We start from the raw sequence: 15,273 nt of genomic DNA, 5'->3' as shown, positions 1-15,273 counted from the left end.
TTACTTTATATATATATATATATGTACGTAACCTTCAGAGGCTTAGATTGCTTTATACGGATTCAATCTCTTAAAAACACAAGATAGCCAAGCATTAAAGTCAAGCCATGGAAGCCATGCAATTGCATTCACCAAGCCAAGCATTAAAGTCAAGCCATATTGAAACCATGCAATCCAAAATCCAAGAACCCATCCGTATAACACATGCAAGATGACTAACACATGCAATCCTTTATTCCATGCAAGCCATGCATCAATTCCATGAAATTACGTCCAAGCCATGCAAACAATGCATGAAGTCCAAGCCGTGCATTGATGATTCACAAATATGATAGTTACAAAACAGTTATTTGAACAATCAATAACCACCATAAAACAATGCAATCTGTATAGAATCATGGCAATCTATCAATGGCCATCACGAAGACACAGTAATCTCACTTGCAATATATATTACAAACTAAGTTTTCCATTAATGGTTATTGAATCAATGACCACTCCGTGTACATGTAGAACAATATATCACATATATTTATCAATGCACATAAGATTTATAGAACAATATCTTTATGCAGAAATTTGAAAATACAAAGATAACAGTTTCTTAAATTCTAAAATTCAATCACACGCTATACAATCATGATATGAAAACCTGGCTCTAATACCAATTGAAGGAAAAAATCTGGTTTTGTATCTCATACAAAACACATAGCGGAAGCAACAAATAAGGATCTATTTCATTCATAATTGATAACGTGCAATATGTAAATTTCAGAATTTAAGAATAAGATGGCGTACCTTGGTGTGGAGAAATTCAAAACAAAGATTAGAAGCACTTGGGAACACTTTTAATCTTCACTCCAATTCCACTTTACGCCCAAGATGTGTGGTCTCTCAATCAGTTTTTCAAAGAGAATGAAAGTGTCACACACTCTCTCACACACCGTTTCTTATTTTTCTTACTAATCTAAAAAAAAATTATGTATGTTTCTCCCTTTATAACTAACTAATTATCTAATTGGGTTGACCTATTAGGCCTTTCCAATTGGACTTTAGTGTGTGGCTTGGAGTGGAACCAAAAGAAACCAATAAGACACTAACTCCAATTGGCTTTGAGCTTTTCCGTCAACTCTTGACAAGTCCAAAGTTACCATTAATTATATTTAATATCACTATATAAATATAATTGCACTCTAGGCCTTATTAATAAATTATATCCCAAGACTTTATTATATATGCAACCCCTTCATAAAATATTCGTAGTAACACAAAGTCATAAATGTAGACTGCCACTTTGTAAATTACTACATCTTATCCTTGAGTACCCGGTTTAATCATTTAAAGTTATTCATTATATATTTATGAAATCCAATTTCATAAATATATACTTTAGTAAATTTCTTACTAAAGTGGTTAGGCCTAACTCTCTTAATAACTGAACCCATTAAATTTATCTCAAAGGAATATTTTATATCACCATCAAGAGACTATGAATTCCATCTTAAGAATATATGTTCCATCAACACTAAATATGGCTACCCAACATACTGAGGTTTTGACCGTCACTTTAGATCTCACTCCTGATATATCAAAGCAACCTACACCTCATGATCAGGTCCATTATTCTCTCAGGATTAAAATTTCATGCAAATAGAAGTCGTGAGATTTATTATTCATTTGACAGTCGTTAGGAGAATAATAAATCTCACAGCGGTCCTGTTCAATATGTTTTAACTCTTAAAACATATTAACATATCAACTAGAAGTCTCCACTTCCATGATCAAGACAAATCATCTTAGTTGATACGTTATAGTCTTCGCAGATAAAATGTTCAATTTCATCACTAACTACGAACTATAAATTTTGAGTTTACAAAGAACTTGTGATTTATATCTTCTGTGACTTTTCACATAAATCACATACAATGCATCTCATAGACTATATGATAATGTCTCATATTTATGTTACCATTATTTTAAGATAAAAATAAAATAACTTTATCAATCACAATATTAAGTCATACATCATGACATATATAATGTCATACATGATATCATACATAGCATCATACAATAGGATTTAAGGGCACTAATCCTAACATATTGTTAGATAATTTATTTCATCTCTTATATAAGCTCAAGTATTTTTCATGATGTTTCACTTCAATTGCACCTATTATTACCTTGTAGAATCTTGAATTGGACTTCTATTTGGGCTATAATAAAACAGAAGTCTTGCCATAGTTTGACCAAACGCAAGTTCATATTGATGGGGAAGAGACAAGTATAGCTCATCCTTAAGTTGTTGTCCGGAGCACATAGGAAACCATAACGATTAGGCCTGCACCAATTCATCCATTCATGGGTTGTCCTAATATGAGGGTGTTGTCCAGCATTAGGATGCCGGCCAAATTAGGAAAGGCTCTCCAAGACATGGAAGCATATGGACGACCCTCCAACACTTGAAATATCTTCAGAATGAATTTATACACATTTATATTTGGAACTACGTTCTACTACCTTGGAGTATAAACAGAATCCTTGCTTAGCGCTCTAACTTCTTACTAAACTCTCAACTTCCAATGGTAGTTATAGAAGATAAGATTAAATCTTCTAACTTCCATGGCAGTTGTAGAAATTGTGTCTGAACTTTGTAACTCCCATACAGTTTATGGAAGTTACCAATCAAGTAACCACTCCAAGGCTTACTCTATAAAAACTCATCCACATCAAACAAAAGTAAGTTTTTCATGACTCCTAAAAAGTTGGAACTCTAGAATTTAAGAGAAAAACTAACTTAAGCATCGGAGGGTTCTTGGCCGGTCCACCCCGATCACCTTTGATCGTGTGTTTTTCTTTTCAGACCTTCTAAGCAATTACTAGTCCATTAAAGCTCGAGCATTCAGCCTACTAATTTTCTTTGCATCATCACATATGTTCATATTAAAGAAATGAGGTTTCAAAACTCGTGTTCATTTGCCCTACACAATAACAAGCTATCATCAAAAACAAAAATAAGTGGGCAAACTTAGGGGGATTCTTACAAATAGAAATTCTCAAAATTTTCCCTTCCATTTCTCCATTTTGTAGCAAGGATGAAATCCCTAAGCACACAAAAAGAAACAATAAGGGGATGGCAGGTCTTCTTGGACTAGTGGGGTGAAACATTCGATAGAATTCCTTTTATCAAGATAGAGTAGGGCATCGTTGTTATACATCCTATATTACTAGTCCAATCCATTTATCATCAAACACCATCTTTCTCATGGTATTCTCTTGGAACATTCACTCCACCCTTTCATATTTTTTGCTTATATCAAGCTTGAAAGCTATAATCCTATTTTTCCTGCTCTTTTTTTACTCATATAATGAAGTGTCTTATAGGCCATCATCACGTTGGTAGTAATTAGCCTTCTAGGGACAAAGACACTCTAAGTTTCAACTATACCGCTGTTGAGGACTCTTTTTTCGCCCCACGTGGTACTACTTCATTGACAACCCATGCCTCATCAACATATTATTGATTTTTTGGGTAAATCTCTTTAAAGCCCAAAATAAGCTCATATCTCATTCAACTACATGGATTGGGCTCACATGGCCCGCGGGATCCTTACTTCAAGAGGCGGATTCATGATCCACGTTTTCTCTTCATCAATTGGGATCATAACCCCACGACATCATCAATATCAACATATGGATTGGGCTTAAGTAATGAATCAAAGCTCACGACCCATATTACCTCTCTTACACTCATGGCAAGTGGCTTCTTCAACAAGAGCCCATATTTACACAAAATGACAACAAAACCCAAGGTACGTCATCTCATCTTCGACATATGATCCAAGCTCATAAGTCTCTTTGGGGAAACTTTGGGAGTCGTGGTTTGGAGGGCCAAGAGATATGCTCAGTAAAGCTCCAACTGTTTAAAAAAAACATGTTGCTTGGCGTATTTTCTTCAACTCCCTAAACTCTGACGAGTCTGTGTGTAGCAGGTAACATATGGTAAGCATCTCTTATCACATAGTACTTAAAATGATAAAATTTTTCATTGCTCTTTTCCTAAAACTTAATATTCATCATATAACACATACTCAATATCCGCAGCCATCTAACTGCTATGAAAATAACTGTTCATTCAATCCCCAGTTATTGCTATACAAATTTAGAAACTTCATTGTATTATTCTACATAAATCTTATTACTATTTTCAGCTAAAATCCAACTCAAACACATGGCTTAGTCTGATTGACTATCTTTTATCTTCAACTATATGCAAAATATTCATGATGTCTCTCATACCCAATTGCTATCTGCCACAATTAAACCATATATTTCTTTACCAGCTGCTAGAGCAAAATATTAAATACTCTTCTTGTTCACCAAGATTATGTCACAGCACAATGAGACCTCAACTAAATCTCTAAAGCTTCATTAACTTTCAACCAATCATTCTCTTACTTGCTAGAAATGTGTTGTAATGAAACTTTGCACCAAAAACACAAACACCCAAAAAATGAAACATTTCCAGCAAAACTCCGGCAGTGTATTCAACCCTTGACACCTGGCTGGAAGTGATATCATCAGCCATTTAATGCTGAAATCCCAGCTGCCAACTGCTATACCCAAAATAGAAAGATACCCTTGAAAGAGATCTTACCATTTTCAGCTAAATCTATAAAGTAATCGCTGAATGTCCTCTCCAACAGTCTGAAACCACCCAACTGACATCATTTGCTTCTGTCCAAAGTAACAGCTGTCTTATGACAGCTGTCTCATGATAGATGTCACAGTTTTTTCTGACAGCTGGGAGAACCTTTTCAAAACAGCTGTAACAGCTGACCCAGTAGCATAACTTTTTTTTCCACATTTGGCTAAAACCAAAACCAGCTAAACTAACCATCTTTTACTTGCCAAAATACCTTCATTTTCTGCTGCTTTTTCCCCAGCAGCTCTTACCCAAAATAGCAAGAACACCTTGAAACTAAACATACCTTTTTTGTCCAAATCTTAAAATGAATTTTCTGAAAATTCATTGCTATTTGGGACAGATTTTAGCTGAGATTTTTTGCTAAAATTCCCCTTAAACTCAGCTAAATAGGACCCCCTATTAACACCTTAATGGGGACACCAAAAGGGAGAAATACAACTCTTTCAGAAACCTCTTTATTCTCTCTCCCTAAGCTCTTAATGAAGTTCTGAGTTTTTAGTTTCAATATCAAGAACTAAACTCTTCAGCCCTTAACTCATAAATGCCTTCATAAGCCCACATCCATCCCCCAGCAGAAAATCACAGCAGTACATACCAGCAGAAAAGCCCAGCAGTAAATTCCAGCAACCTTGCAAAACATACAGCAACACTATTACTCCTCATATACTCATTCTCTCACTCTCTATATTCAGAAAATACACCTATCTTATTGCTCCCATCTCCAAATGCCTAAACACACCTCCATGCTCTTCTCTTACAAAATCTTTCCTCTTGCAAAGCAATCTTTACAACCTCTTCAACGTTTATAATCTCATATTTTTACTATCTTTAACTACCATATCTCTCATACTTCTATATACCATAAATATTACAAATGCTACATCCCACAAAACATCTCTTTCCTCACTTCTCTTACACAATCTCATGCACATTTACTACACCATTACATATGACTCACTACACTCTTCTAAACTCTATTCTCATACTCTCTCACTCTGAAGTTCTTCTGTTTTGTTGCTCATAAACACATTTCAATACTCTTCTCTATCTCTCATACTAAAAGCCTTTCTCATGGAAGGCACAAACTTCTAATGCTAAAACCCATCTCCTATAAGGCACTAAGATCTCATATAAAAACCCTTTTCATGGAAGGCACAAATCCATCTTACATAAAACCCTTCTTTTAGAAGGTACAAATACTCCATACAAATGCCCTTTTCATGGAAGGCAATACTATTCATAAATTCACAACAACTAAAAGAACATTGTCAAGGGGAAAACTCATTTAATTGCATGATAAGAGGGAAAAGCTTAATCAGCCCCTACACACAACTGGACATACTCTCTCTCCATCCAGTTGCACCCATTTTTCCCCCTCAATCCTGAAGTCATCATGGAAAACTGTCTCTCTACTGCTGGGGTCGCTCTGCTAGGATATTATCAACTCACAGAAGCTGTACAGCTGGGCTACAAACCATACAAAGATAAGTGACTTTGCCTACCTTATCTTTAAATTTACATTATTGAGTACATGATTACTTCACATTTAAATACATATTACTTTATTCCAACTATTAACCAAGGCTTAAACTCATTTAAATGCATGATAAGAGGAGCAAGCTTAACTAGCCTCTACCGCTGGCATTCTACTGGAATCTTATCACCTCACTGATGCTACACAACTGGGTTACAAACCATATGAAGATAAGTGACTTTACTTCCATATCTTTAAATTTACATCATTGAGTACATGATTACTTCTAAATAAATAGTACTTTATTTCAACTACTAATCAAAGCTATAATATCAAACGTATATTGTATATTTATTTGACCATTATCATGATTCTTAGACTTTGGTTTTAATGGTTTGGTAGGCTTAAAAGTACACCAGTAGCCATTGGACCACGTGACCCAATGTTGAGTTCCGAGACGCAACTCTCCAAATGAACCCGGGTCTAGCAAGGTCACCCCTCCAAAGGACCACACATGGCCGAGCAACCGAAAAAGACCCCCGAACAACCGCTAAGGAGAATACACTTTAGCCTTTTGCCAAAAGTTTTTATATTAGTTTGTAAAGTTCGTTACAAAAGCTAAAATTGACCTAAATTCCATCACTTTTCTTGTCTTTTTACTTTGGGGAAAGGCAAATATATGTGCTATTAATAGCCTTAAGCTTGATTAGAGAAAATGCCTACATTGTATCCTAACTAATACAAATAAAATGCTAGACAAAAAATACAAGCAAAGAGAACTAAATGGACAGATTTCGAGTCAAGTTGCTAGTAACCATTAGGTGTAGATTAGGCAGTATCTCTAGATGGATTCATTTTTCCTCTTTCCTTTATTATTGTTGGATTAAAATGTATCCCTTTCTTTGTTGACCAATACTAAAACGCATTGCCCAAGGCAATCAACTAGTTTTTAGGTCAATGACACATTTAACTATAAGGAAAATTATTTAACTATTATAATAAAGAAGGATCTTAGACTTGGAGGCCACTTCTAGGATTATTAGGTACTCCATAGTACCATTAATGCGTACTCCTCTCTCTTACATAAATGGTAGGTCCCACCATGAATAATTGGTGGGACTCACCATTATGTGAGAGAAGAGAATACGAATTTATAGTACTCCAGAAGTATACAATAATTTCTCCCACTCTTATTGAGTTTTATTTATATATCTAAATTCTAAGCTAGCTCCATTCTCATAACAGATTATCTCTCCCTGTGCTGTGTTTCATTATCCAACATGTCTCTAAAGGACATGGAGAAGAAGCAGCAAACTCCAGCTAACAAAGAAGCCAAGAATACTTCTACTAGGCCATGGCCAGATCTACCTCATCAAATAGCAAGCCAGTCAACTCTTGAGCCAGGCATCAATTTTAGGAGTGTGACCAAGTCATGGAGAGCTGCACCCAAGAATTGCAATCCAAATGCAGTGCTGCCTTGGCTTCAAATCTCCAACACCAATACCAGTAAAGGAGATCAACAACAATGTAATTTGACTGACCCTTGGCCACCATATAGAGCACCGCGATATCCATGGAAATACTATCTGGGGTGCACTAATGGAATATTGGTGGCTAAAGGGTCTACATCTTCAACCTACATTCTATGGGATATCCAGTTGAGAGATCATGGCATAGTCTACCTTTATGGGATGCCAGAGTTGAATTTAAATGTGGTGCTATATCCTCAAAATTGTCATTAGGATGTATGGTTATGGTCTTGACAGGCACTAGTCATCCAGCTTTCATGTTCCTTAGGCTAATTGGGGCACATACAGGCACTAGACATCCATCTTGCATGTTCAAGTACATAATTAGCTAAAAAAAAGGAGGATAGTATGAATGGATAAAACAAGACTGCACTCTCATTGATCCGCATGCTCCAGATAAATCACAAAAGCATTATATGCAATTTACAAATGCCATTGGATTTAGAGGTAAGTTCTATATTTTGAATTTGCAAGGAACTCTAGCGGTGATAGAAGTTGATTCTCATCTAAAAATCACTTCTTTGGGTACAAGAAGGGCTATCCCTTCCGTCTCATTGAAGCATTTAAGAGAATATTTGGAGGAGTCAGATGGGGAGATTTTACTGATTTTTCTCATCTCTAAGAAGTCAACTAATGTTGTGGATGATGTAGAGATTTTTCAGCTTGATATTGTTAGACTTTCATGGACTAAGATGTAGTGCCTTGGTGATCAAACATTATTTGTGGGGGAACAGTGTTGTCTCTGCAAGCAAGGTGGGATGCAAGAGAAACTGTCTATATTTTCACTTCAGCCATAACACAATTCATGGTTGGTGGTTGTACGATATGAAAAGTGGCAGCATCTCTCTCCAGGGTGGAGTGACAACAATTCTAAGACAAAGTCTCCAGTTTGGGATGAACCAGAATGGATGAGTGAATTTGTCAAGAGAAAAATAATTTGGAATAATCATTTCAGAAATTGATGCTTTTATGCTCTTTAATTGCTTCTAAAATGGACGTGACTAATTTGAAAAAAAATTGTTGTCCTTTGTCTTGAGTTACATAATATTGAACCTCTCTTGCATTGACCACTTATATATTCTTTTTCTTCCTTGGTTATCAAAGTAAATTAGTCTACCGTTGATGGCTCAAAAAACATAGGGTACACTTGGTTCCTGTCCTTCATGTAAAGCTTCATCTGCACAAAAATGAGTGGCTATAAGATACCACTTAAGACTCAAAAGTCAAAACACACAAGAAAATGTTGTCGTACATATCAAGTTGTAAATTGTATTTTTAAATAAAAGTGAAGTAAACTTCTTTATGTTCCAAGAGAAGAAAATTGATGTTTTTATTATGCTAAAATCATGTTTTGCACAGATGAACCATGTGCTAGCCCTTGACTATGACCCAAATTTCATAGCCAATGGTTTAAATTGTCTCCTGCAAATTGCTTCTAAGCTTTAGACAAGCCATAGTAAATTATCCATCTTGACACTATACACAATGGATCATCAATTCACTGTTACATAATCTGATGGTTTCCTCCACATTCACAATGTTACTCAAGAAATAATCAAAACAATATTCCCTTTGGAGCTTCATTAAAATGCTCTATACTATTAATTTTAGATTGATTTTTTTTCCCTCCAGCTGTTGTAATCACCAATGTGTCACCAGTCAGGCAGCCATGCAGATAAAAGCGATATATTGGTAATTTGAATGTATTAGCAATCCAGCTAAATGATGGCAGTGTCCTGCTATGCATATCCACACACTGATCAGGTTCTTAATTACAGTTATGCAACACAAACGCAAGACCAAAACAAGAAGAAGAGAAAATACACCAAGTTGATATAAATATTTAAAAATAAAATAAAAGAGTTGGCAACTATTTTGCATTCACTTAATGCATGAAACACTTGGATGAAACATTTTCAGTGTGTAAAACCAGCATATAAACAAAGAGGAAAAAGAAAAAAGGATTCTAAAGATATGAGTAATGACATTTAAGTCCACAACCCTTTATCAAGTATGCGACTCTTTGGTATCAGCAAACTTCATTTCCCATTGCTAATAACAAGTTAACAACGGTGACCCACAGGACCACAGATTTATAAACAGAAATGATGACTGTAGCACAAACTTTTTTTTTTATAGGTACTGTAGCACAAACTTACTTTCAAGAATCCATCACCGCAAATCCTAACTAATGCATCACTTAACTGCATTTTGTCCTAACTAGCATGAGTACCAAATGCAAGTTTGACACTTATCCATAACTATTACTTCATTGCTTTTCTAGTGAAAAAAATAAAATAAAAATGGAGTTCCTTTTGACCTCATGAAGCTTAGTTTCTTGGATATAAGTGGTGCTAACAATTGATAAATGCTGAAGAATTCATAAAGGATTAGATTGGATCCAACACAAGTTTCAGGTCAAACTTAACTGCACAATTGCAAAATTGATAGTATTTGAGACATCTTGATGGAAATACAACTATTCCAATCTTTTTCCCCCCTTAGGAAATTATACAAACACATGGGTGGTACAAGTCAAATGCAGAACGCAAAGCATCATAGCTTTGTCATAGACCCTAAAATTTCATAATTTCATATAAAATCCACAAGTTAATTTACACATACAAAGAGCAGGTGTGCTATTTTTTGAAACATTACTGAGTTCCAGCCATGCCCACAAGTTTTTGTATAACCTGAAACCAACAAATTTTCCGTTGTCTTCTACTTTGAGGAAACAATGCATGGGAAGCCATGGAAAAACTAGATCTTGTGAAAGAGATCTGTTCAAGAGCACAGAATACTGAGTGTTTGTTTGGGAATTACTTATTTTCGGTAGCTTATTTGCATAATGCGAGATGAAAAACTAAAAATTAGCTTATTTCCAGAAGGCTGAAACTTAAATTATTAGAAATAAAGTTGAGACAAAAAGTAGTGTGGAACCCACAAACAATACATAAAATAAGCAAAAACAAACTTATAATCAAATGCCAAATGCACACTAACTATTGAATAAGAAGCTTGAAGGGTTTATTAAAAATTTTAGAAATCGTTAAAAGCAGTTGGGTAAGCTCTAATTACCTTAAGCAAGTCTGCAAGAGCTGGGCCTGCACTTTTGTTAGCTGAAATATCCAAAGATTTCAATTGGAGCAAGAAAAGTGAATACTCATCCCATTGTCAGTCAACTCAATCAACCTCATCACACAAGCTTTGCCACAAGCCAATCAAACCTAGCAGCTGCCCACTTCAAAATGTATTAACATTCATATGATTTCACAATTACAGAATTTATTGAATGCATCGCTAAGAGAAGATTATACAGTAGAAATGCTTCAATGCAACATTTATAATGCTTCAACAAGTTATACTACTCACATTTGGTAATTTAAGATAACTTCTGGAAGCTAAGTGATCCTGCAATTCCAGAAACCAAAGGTCAAGCCTTGTCAGAGACATCCTAATGATACATGACAGTGAAAGAGCGACAAGAAAGAATCCAACTTCAATGAAGGAGTTAAAATGCTACCTGCCTACCTATCAAAAAAATATTAATAAATAAAAGGAGTTAAAATGCTAAATAACATCTTTTTCAAAGACAGGTTTATACTTGGATGTAGTGGGTATTGATCTCAAACCTGATTAGTTTGTCTGCAGTAATGCACAAAACACCAGTCCATACAAGCAAAACCACTCAAGAATATTAGATAGAGCTCAAAATAGGGTCAACAGAAATTTAAAGAATACGACAATTCAGTAGGATGTCTTCCGACATGGTAGCCATTTATTTCTAGGTGATCATTATCTGAGACAAGCATTAAATTCTAATTAAAGGTTCTCAAAATCTAGCAAAATATGATATTCTGGGACTTGCCATAACCCAAAAAGCGAAAATGTTTTTCTACAAGATTGACTTCAATGACAATATGCAGATAAGTGGTAAACCATAACAACAATGGATTATTGTGCTGAAGGTGCCACTCTTCACTGGAATCTTAAATAGTATGTTCTTGAATTACGAAGGATGTGTTTGATTGAAATGATCTAGGAAATCTGGCTGTATATATATAAGTTTTTGGTTTATAATTAAATAAATGTAACCACAGCATAATGACCACAAGAACTGAATCAGGATGAAATACAAAAAACTATGTTATTGGACACGATTTGACCTATGAACAGCCACACCAAAAAAAAAAAGGAGGATAATGTAAAGAATTGCTTTAAATAATATGACTTTAAGATGTTATGAGCATACGCGCAATGTCCTTCAGTGCCAGAAAAGTTGCTCAGTAGCTCAGTGAATTGTTTAACTCCTTGATTGGAGCACTGATCATAGGAGTCGTGATATAATGAAATATTGGAGGCATTAAAAACAATTCTTGCTCTAAGAATAAAGAAGTTTCTAAGACCAATGGCAACGTTCTAAAAGTGAAAGAGAATTAATAACAGCAATGCATTTTTATTTGAACCTCAATCACTGTATACCTTAGCTCAATTAATCATTGGTTGATGACTGCTTCCACTCACGCCCAAATTCCGTATTCCACAACCAGATGGAACAAGACAAAGCCTTTCATTTGCTTGAAATTCCAAACTTGTTTCTTCACAACTAGAGACTTAGAACTCTGTAATCTCAAAGGTGCTCTAATCAAGTAATAAGATCCTCCAGGACAGACTGAATTTTATTTCCCAATCTTACTCAAGTGCTTAACTAGCTCCTCATCTTCAAATTTCTTCAGGTGTCCAACTATACTGTCAAAATAAGAAGCTTTCAATCTAATTCCTTTCTTGAGCATTAACCTTGCAAGCTTTGCAGCCTCCATTGAATGTCTTTGTTGACAAAGCCCAACTAAAAGAATAGAATAAAGATCAGAATCAATGGAAGTAATGAACTCAAACTTCTCAATTTCATCAGATAAGCAAAATCCATCTAGCACCCTTCCGTCCAAGCAAAGCTTTCTTATCAAAATGCTACATGCCAAACTATCAGGTTTCACCCCACCAGCAAGCATCTTCCTAAAGAGCTTCTCTGCCTCCTCAAGCTTTTGAAATTTTACCAAAGACACTATTAGAGAGCTATAGCAATCACCATATGAAACACTACCTCCTGCAACAACTTTATCAATGACCTTATAAGCCTTTTCAACACACCCCTCCATACAGAGATGGTTTATCAAACAACTAACTGTAACACGATTAGGAGCACTCCCAAAACCTTCCATTCTATCCAAAATTTCCAATGCCTCCATTGTCTGACCTTTCTCACAAAAATTCTGGATCACAGATGTATACGTAACAACATTAGGACTACAATCACCACCTTCTTTCTCCATCTCACCCAACAACTCCAATGCCCTCTCCATACTCCCACACCTACAAACCCCATCAAGAAGAGTAGAATACACCACAGCATTTGGAACACACCCATGCCCCCTCATAAGCTTAACCAATCCACAAGCATCCTCTAACCGACCCACATTACAAAACCCTTTAATCATCGCGACATGTGTGATCATATCAGGATAAAGATCACTGAAACCCATCTCATTCATCAACTCTTCAGCCATATCCATATCACCCTTTTCACAAAACAACCTTATAACCACATTATAGGCCGTAGTATCCGCCTGCAAACCAAATTCCTTCATTTTCCTTAATACCCACAAAGCCTCATTGGCAAGCCTGCCTCCCCTACACAAATTCAAAACCACCTTAAACACCTTATGACTAACAACAACCCCATCAACCCTATAACCCTCAACAACATCAACAACAACACCCGGGTTTCGATTAATATGAAGCAATTCACAAGCTTTGCTATACATGAATGAACTGTGCCTATAATTGGATTGAAGGCCAGCCCAGATGAAAAACCTAAGACCCATTTGAGATTGGTTTGGTTGACATCTATGTAAGACATCAGTGACACATTTGGAGTCCAATGGGACATTAACTGTGGACAGGGTTTTTTCTATGTTGCTGGTTCCATTTCTCTGCAGGTGAGTGTAGAATTGCTCAGCAGAGGAGGCAGTGGCAGTGGGTGAATTCAAAGTCGAGAACTTTGGGGGTTTGTGGGAAATTGACAACGAAAATAATTTCGAAATTGAAGAAAGTGCCATTGAAAGAAACCCCACCAAAAAAAAAAGAAAAAAATATTTCAAGAGTGTAGAAATTGATACCTTGAAATTAGCTTCACTGTGATAGCAAAGACTTCCAGAGAGAATGAATGGGTATATAGTACACTTGTACAGAGAAGGAAAAGCCAAAAGCTAAAAAGAAATGAAAAAGGAATTCAGAGAGGCAGAGAAATGGCGCCGTCTGTGGGAATCGAACCCACGACCACATGGTTAAAAGCCATGCGCTCTACCGGCTGAGCTAAGACGGCTTTTTGAGATTTTGGTGGGCCTTTGCATATAAATCCAAAATTGTTTTAATCAAATTGTCATTGTCCTCACCATATTGTTTTATTTAAAAATATTTATATTTGAGTTTCTAAAAAGTTAAAATTTAGAAATTGGAAGGTTAAAACAATATATAAATACGATAATTATAAGTGGTTGAGGATTTCATTCAATATTCCTTTACACTAAACAATATACTAAATTGACATGTGATCATTTTAAGACATATATTGTGTCTGTGTATGTGTTTGTGTTTGTGTCATGTCCTATGCATAAAATCACTAAGTGCAAGCATAACCTACCATAAATACTGTGGGTTATAGTTTTGTATAATCATCATAATTTTAGTTTTTTTGATACCTTATAATTTTAAGATTTCTCTCAAAGAAAATATTAATTTTAAGATTACCATATTTGTATACATAAATAAATAGGTCTCTTAAGACCAAACAACATTAATCTCTCTTTTTTATTTTCATTAATAGCTAGGTAGCATAAAATTTGATTTATTTATTTTCACTATTAGCCATGTTGGCATTTCCATCCATCACTTAATGGCAATGACTATTCTGACATAATACCAAAATGTTAGGAACTAAACAAACACATTTAAAAAGTTAGAGACTAGTTTGACACATAGAGCAAATACCTAGGACCAAAATGGTATTTTAAATTTTTTTTTTAATATTCTATCTGAAATGTAAATTTAATACTTTTAAATTAAATACAAAATGATGTCTTTGATTGTTTATGGTTTTTTCCCCTTTAAAATAAGATATTAAAGATAAGCGATAACTTCAAATTTTCAAATGTACAAACCTTCGATCTAGAAGGGAAAATGTCGTTAGTTGAACTACTATTTTTTAGAAATAATTACCCAGCTTAACCCAATGACTTGAGTATCCCAAGGTTGCGGTTTCTCATAAGAGCATATGTTTTACTGATGATCAGTCTTTTACGTGCGTTAAGGCCCATATAGAGTCGAGTTACCCATGAATTGCGGTTTATGACTAAAAAGTCATTTACTGGGAGTTGGGGACTTTGAGATAATCAGATAATCAACTAATACTAAATAGGGTGTCTATAGTTGTACATATTTTGATTTAAGCAATGCATGCGAAGTTAAACATCTGACGAGACTAACCATTTTTGTAGGATAATAAA

At 35.2% G+C, this 15,273-nt stretch overlaps 1 protein-coding gene and 1 non-coding gene across 13 annotated transcripts; both read right to left on the bottom strand.

Moving 5' to 3' along the window:
* Window positions 1–8,693: 8,693 nt before the first annotated feature.
* Window positions 8,694–13,878, bottom strand: LOC142618638 (pentatricopeptide repeat-containing protein At5g47360-like). Of its 12 annotated transcripts, none has more exons than XM_075791599.1 (5): window positions 12,194–13,878; window positions 11,316–11,356; window positions 11,084–11,122; window positions 10,790–10,945; window positions 8,694–8,888 (listed from the first exon to the last, which is right to left on the bottom strand). In XM_075791599.1, the coding sequence occupies exon 1, from the start codon at window positions 13,825–13,827 to the stop codon at window positions 12,391–12,393; it is 1,437 nt and encodes a 478-aa protein (XP_075647714.1). In that variant the 5' UTR covers window positions 13,828–13,878; the 3' UTR covers window positions 8,694–8,888; window positions 10,790–10,945; window positions 11,084–11,122; window positions 11,316–11,356; window positions 12,194–12,390. The 12 variants fall into 12 exon arrangements, with proteins under 12 accessions (XP_075647714.1, XP_075647709.1, XP_075647710.1 ...); XM_075791594.1 differs by having other exon boundaries at window positions 11,084–11,242; window positions 11,344–11,356; XM_075791595.1 differs by having other exon boundaries at window positions 11,084–11,238; window positions 11,344–11,356.
* Window positions 13,879–14,020: 142 nt separating this feature from the next.
* On the bottom strand, window positions 14,021–14,093 carry TRNAK-UUU (transfer RNA lysine (anticodon UUU)). The gene has a single exon. It is a non-coding gene; the product is annotated as a tRNA-Lys (tRNA).
* Between the last annotated feature and the right edge of the window lie 1,180 nt (window positions 14,094–15,273).

This window comes from Castanea sativa, chromosome 12 (genome assembly GCF_040712315.1).
Source record: "Castanea sativa cultivar Marrone di Chiusa Pesio chromosome 12, ASM4071231v1".
Lineage (NCBI taxonomy): Eukaryota > Viridiplantae > Streptophyta > Magnoliopsida > Fagales > Fagaceae > Castanea > Castanea sativa.
Note: the sequence above shows the minus strand (reverse complement) of the source record. Positions and strands in the feature narration are given on the sequence as shown.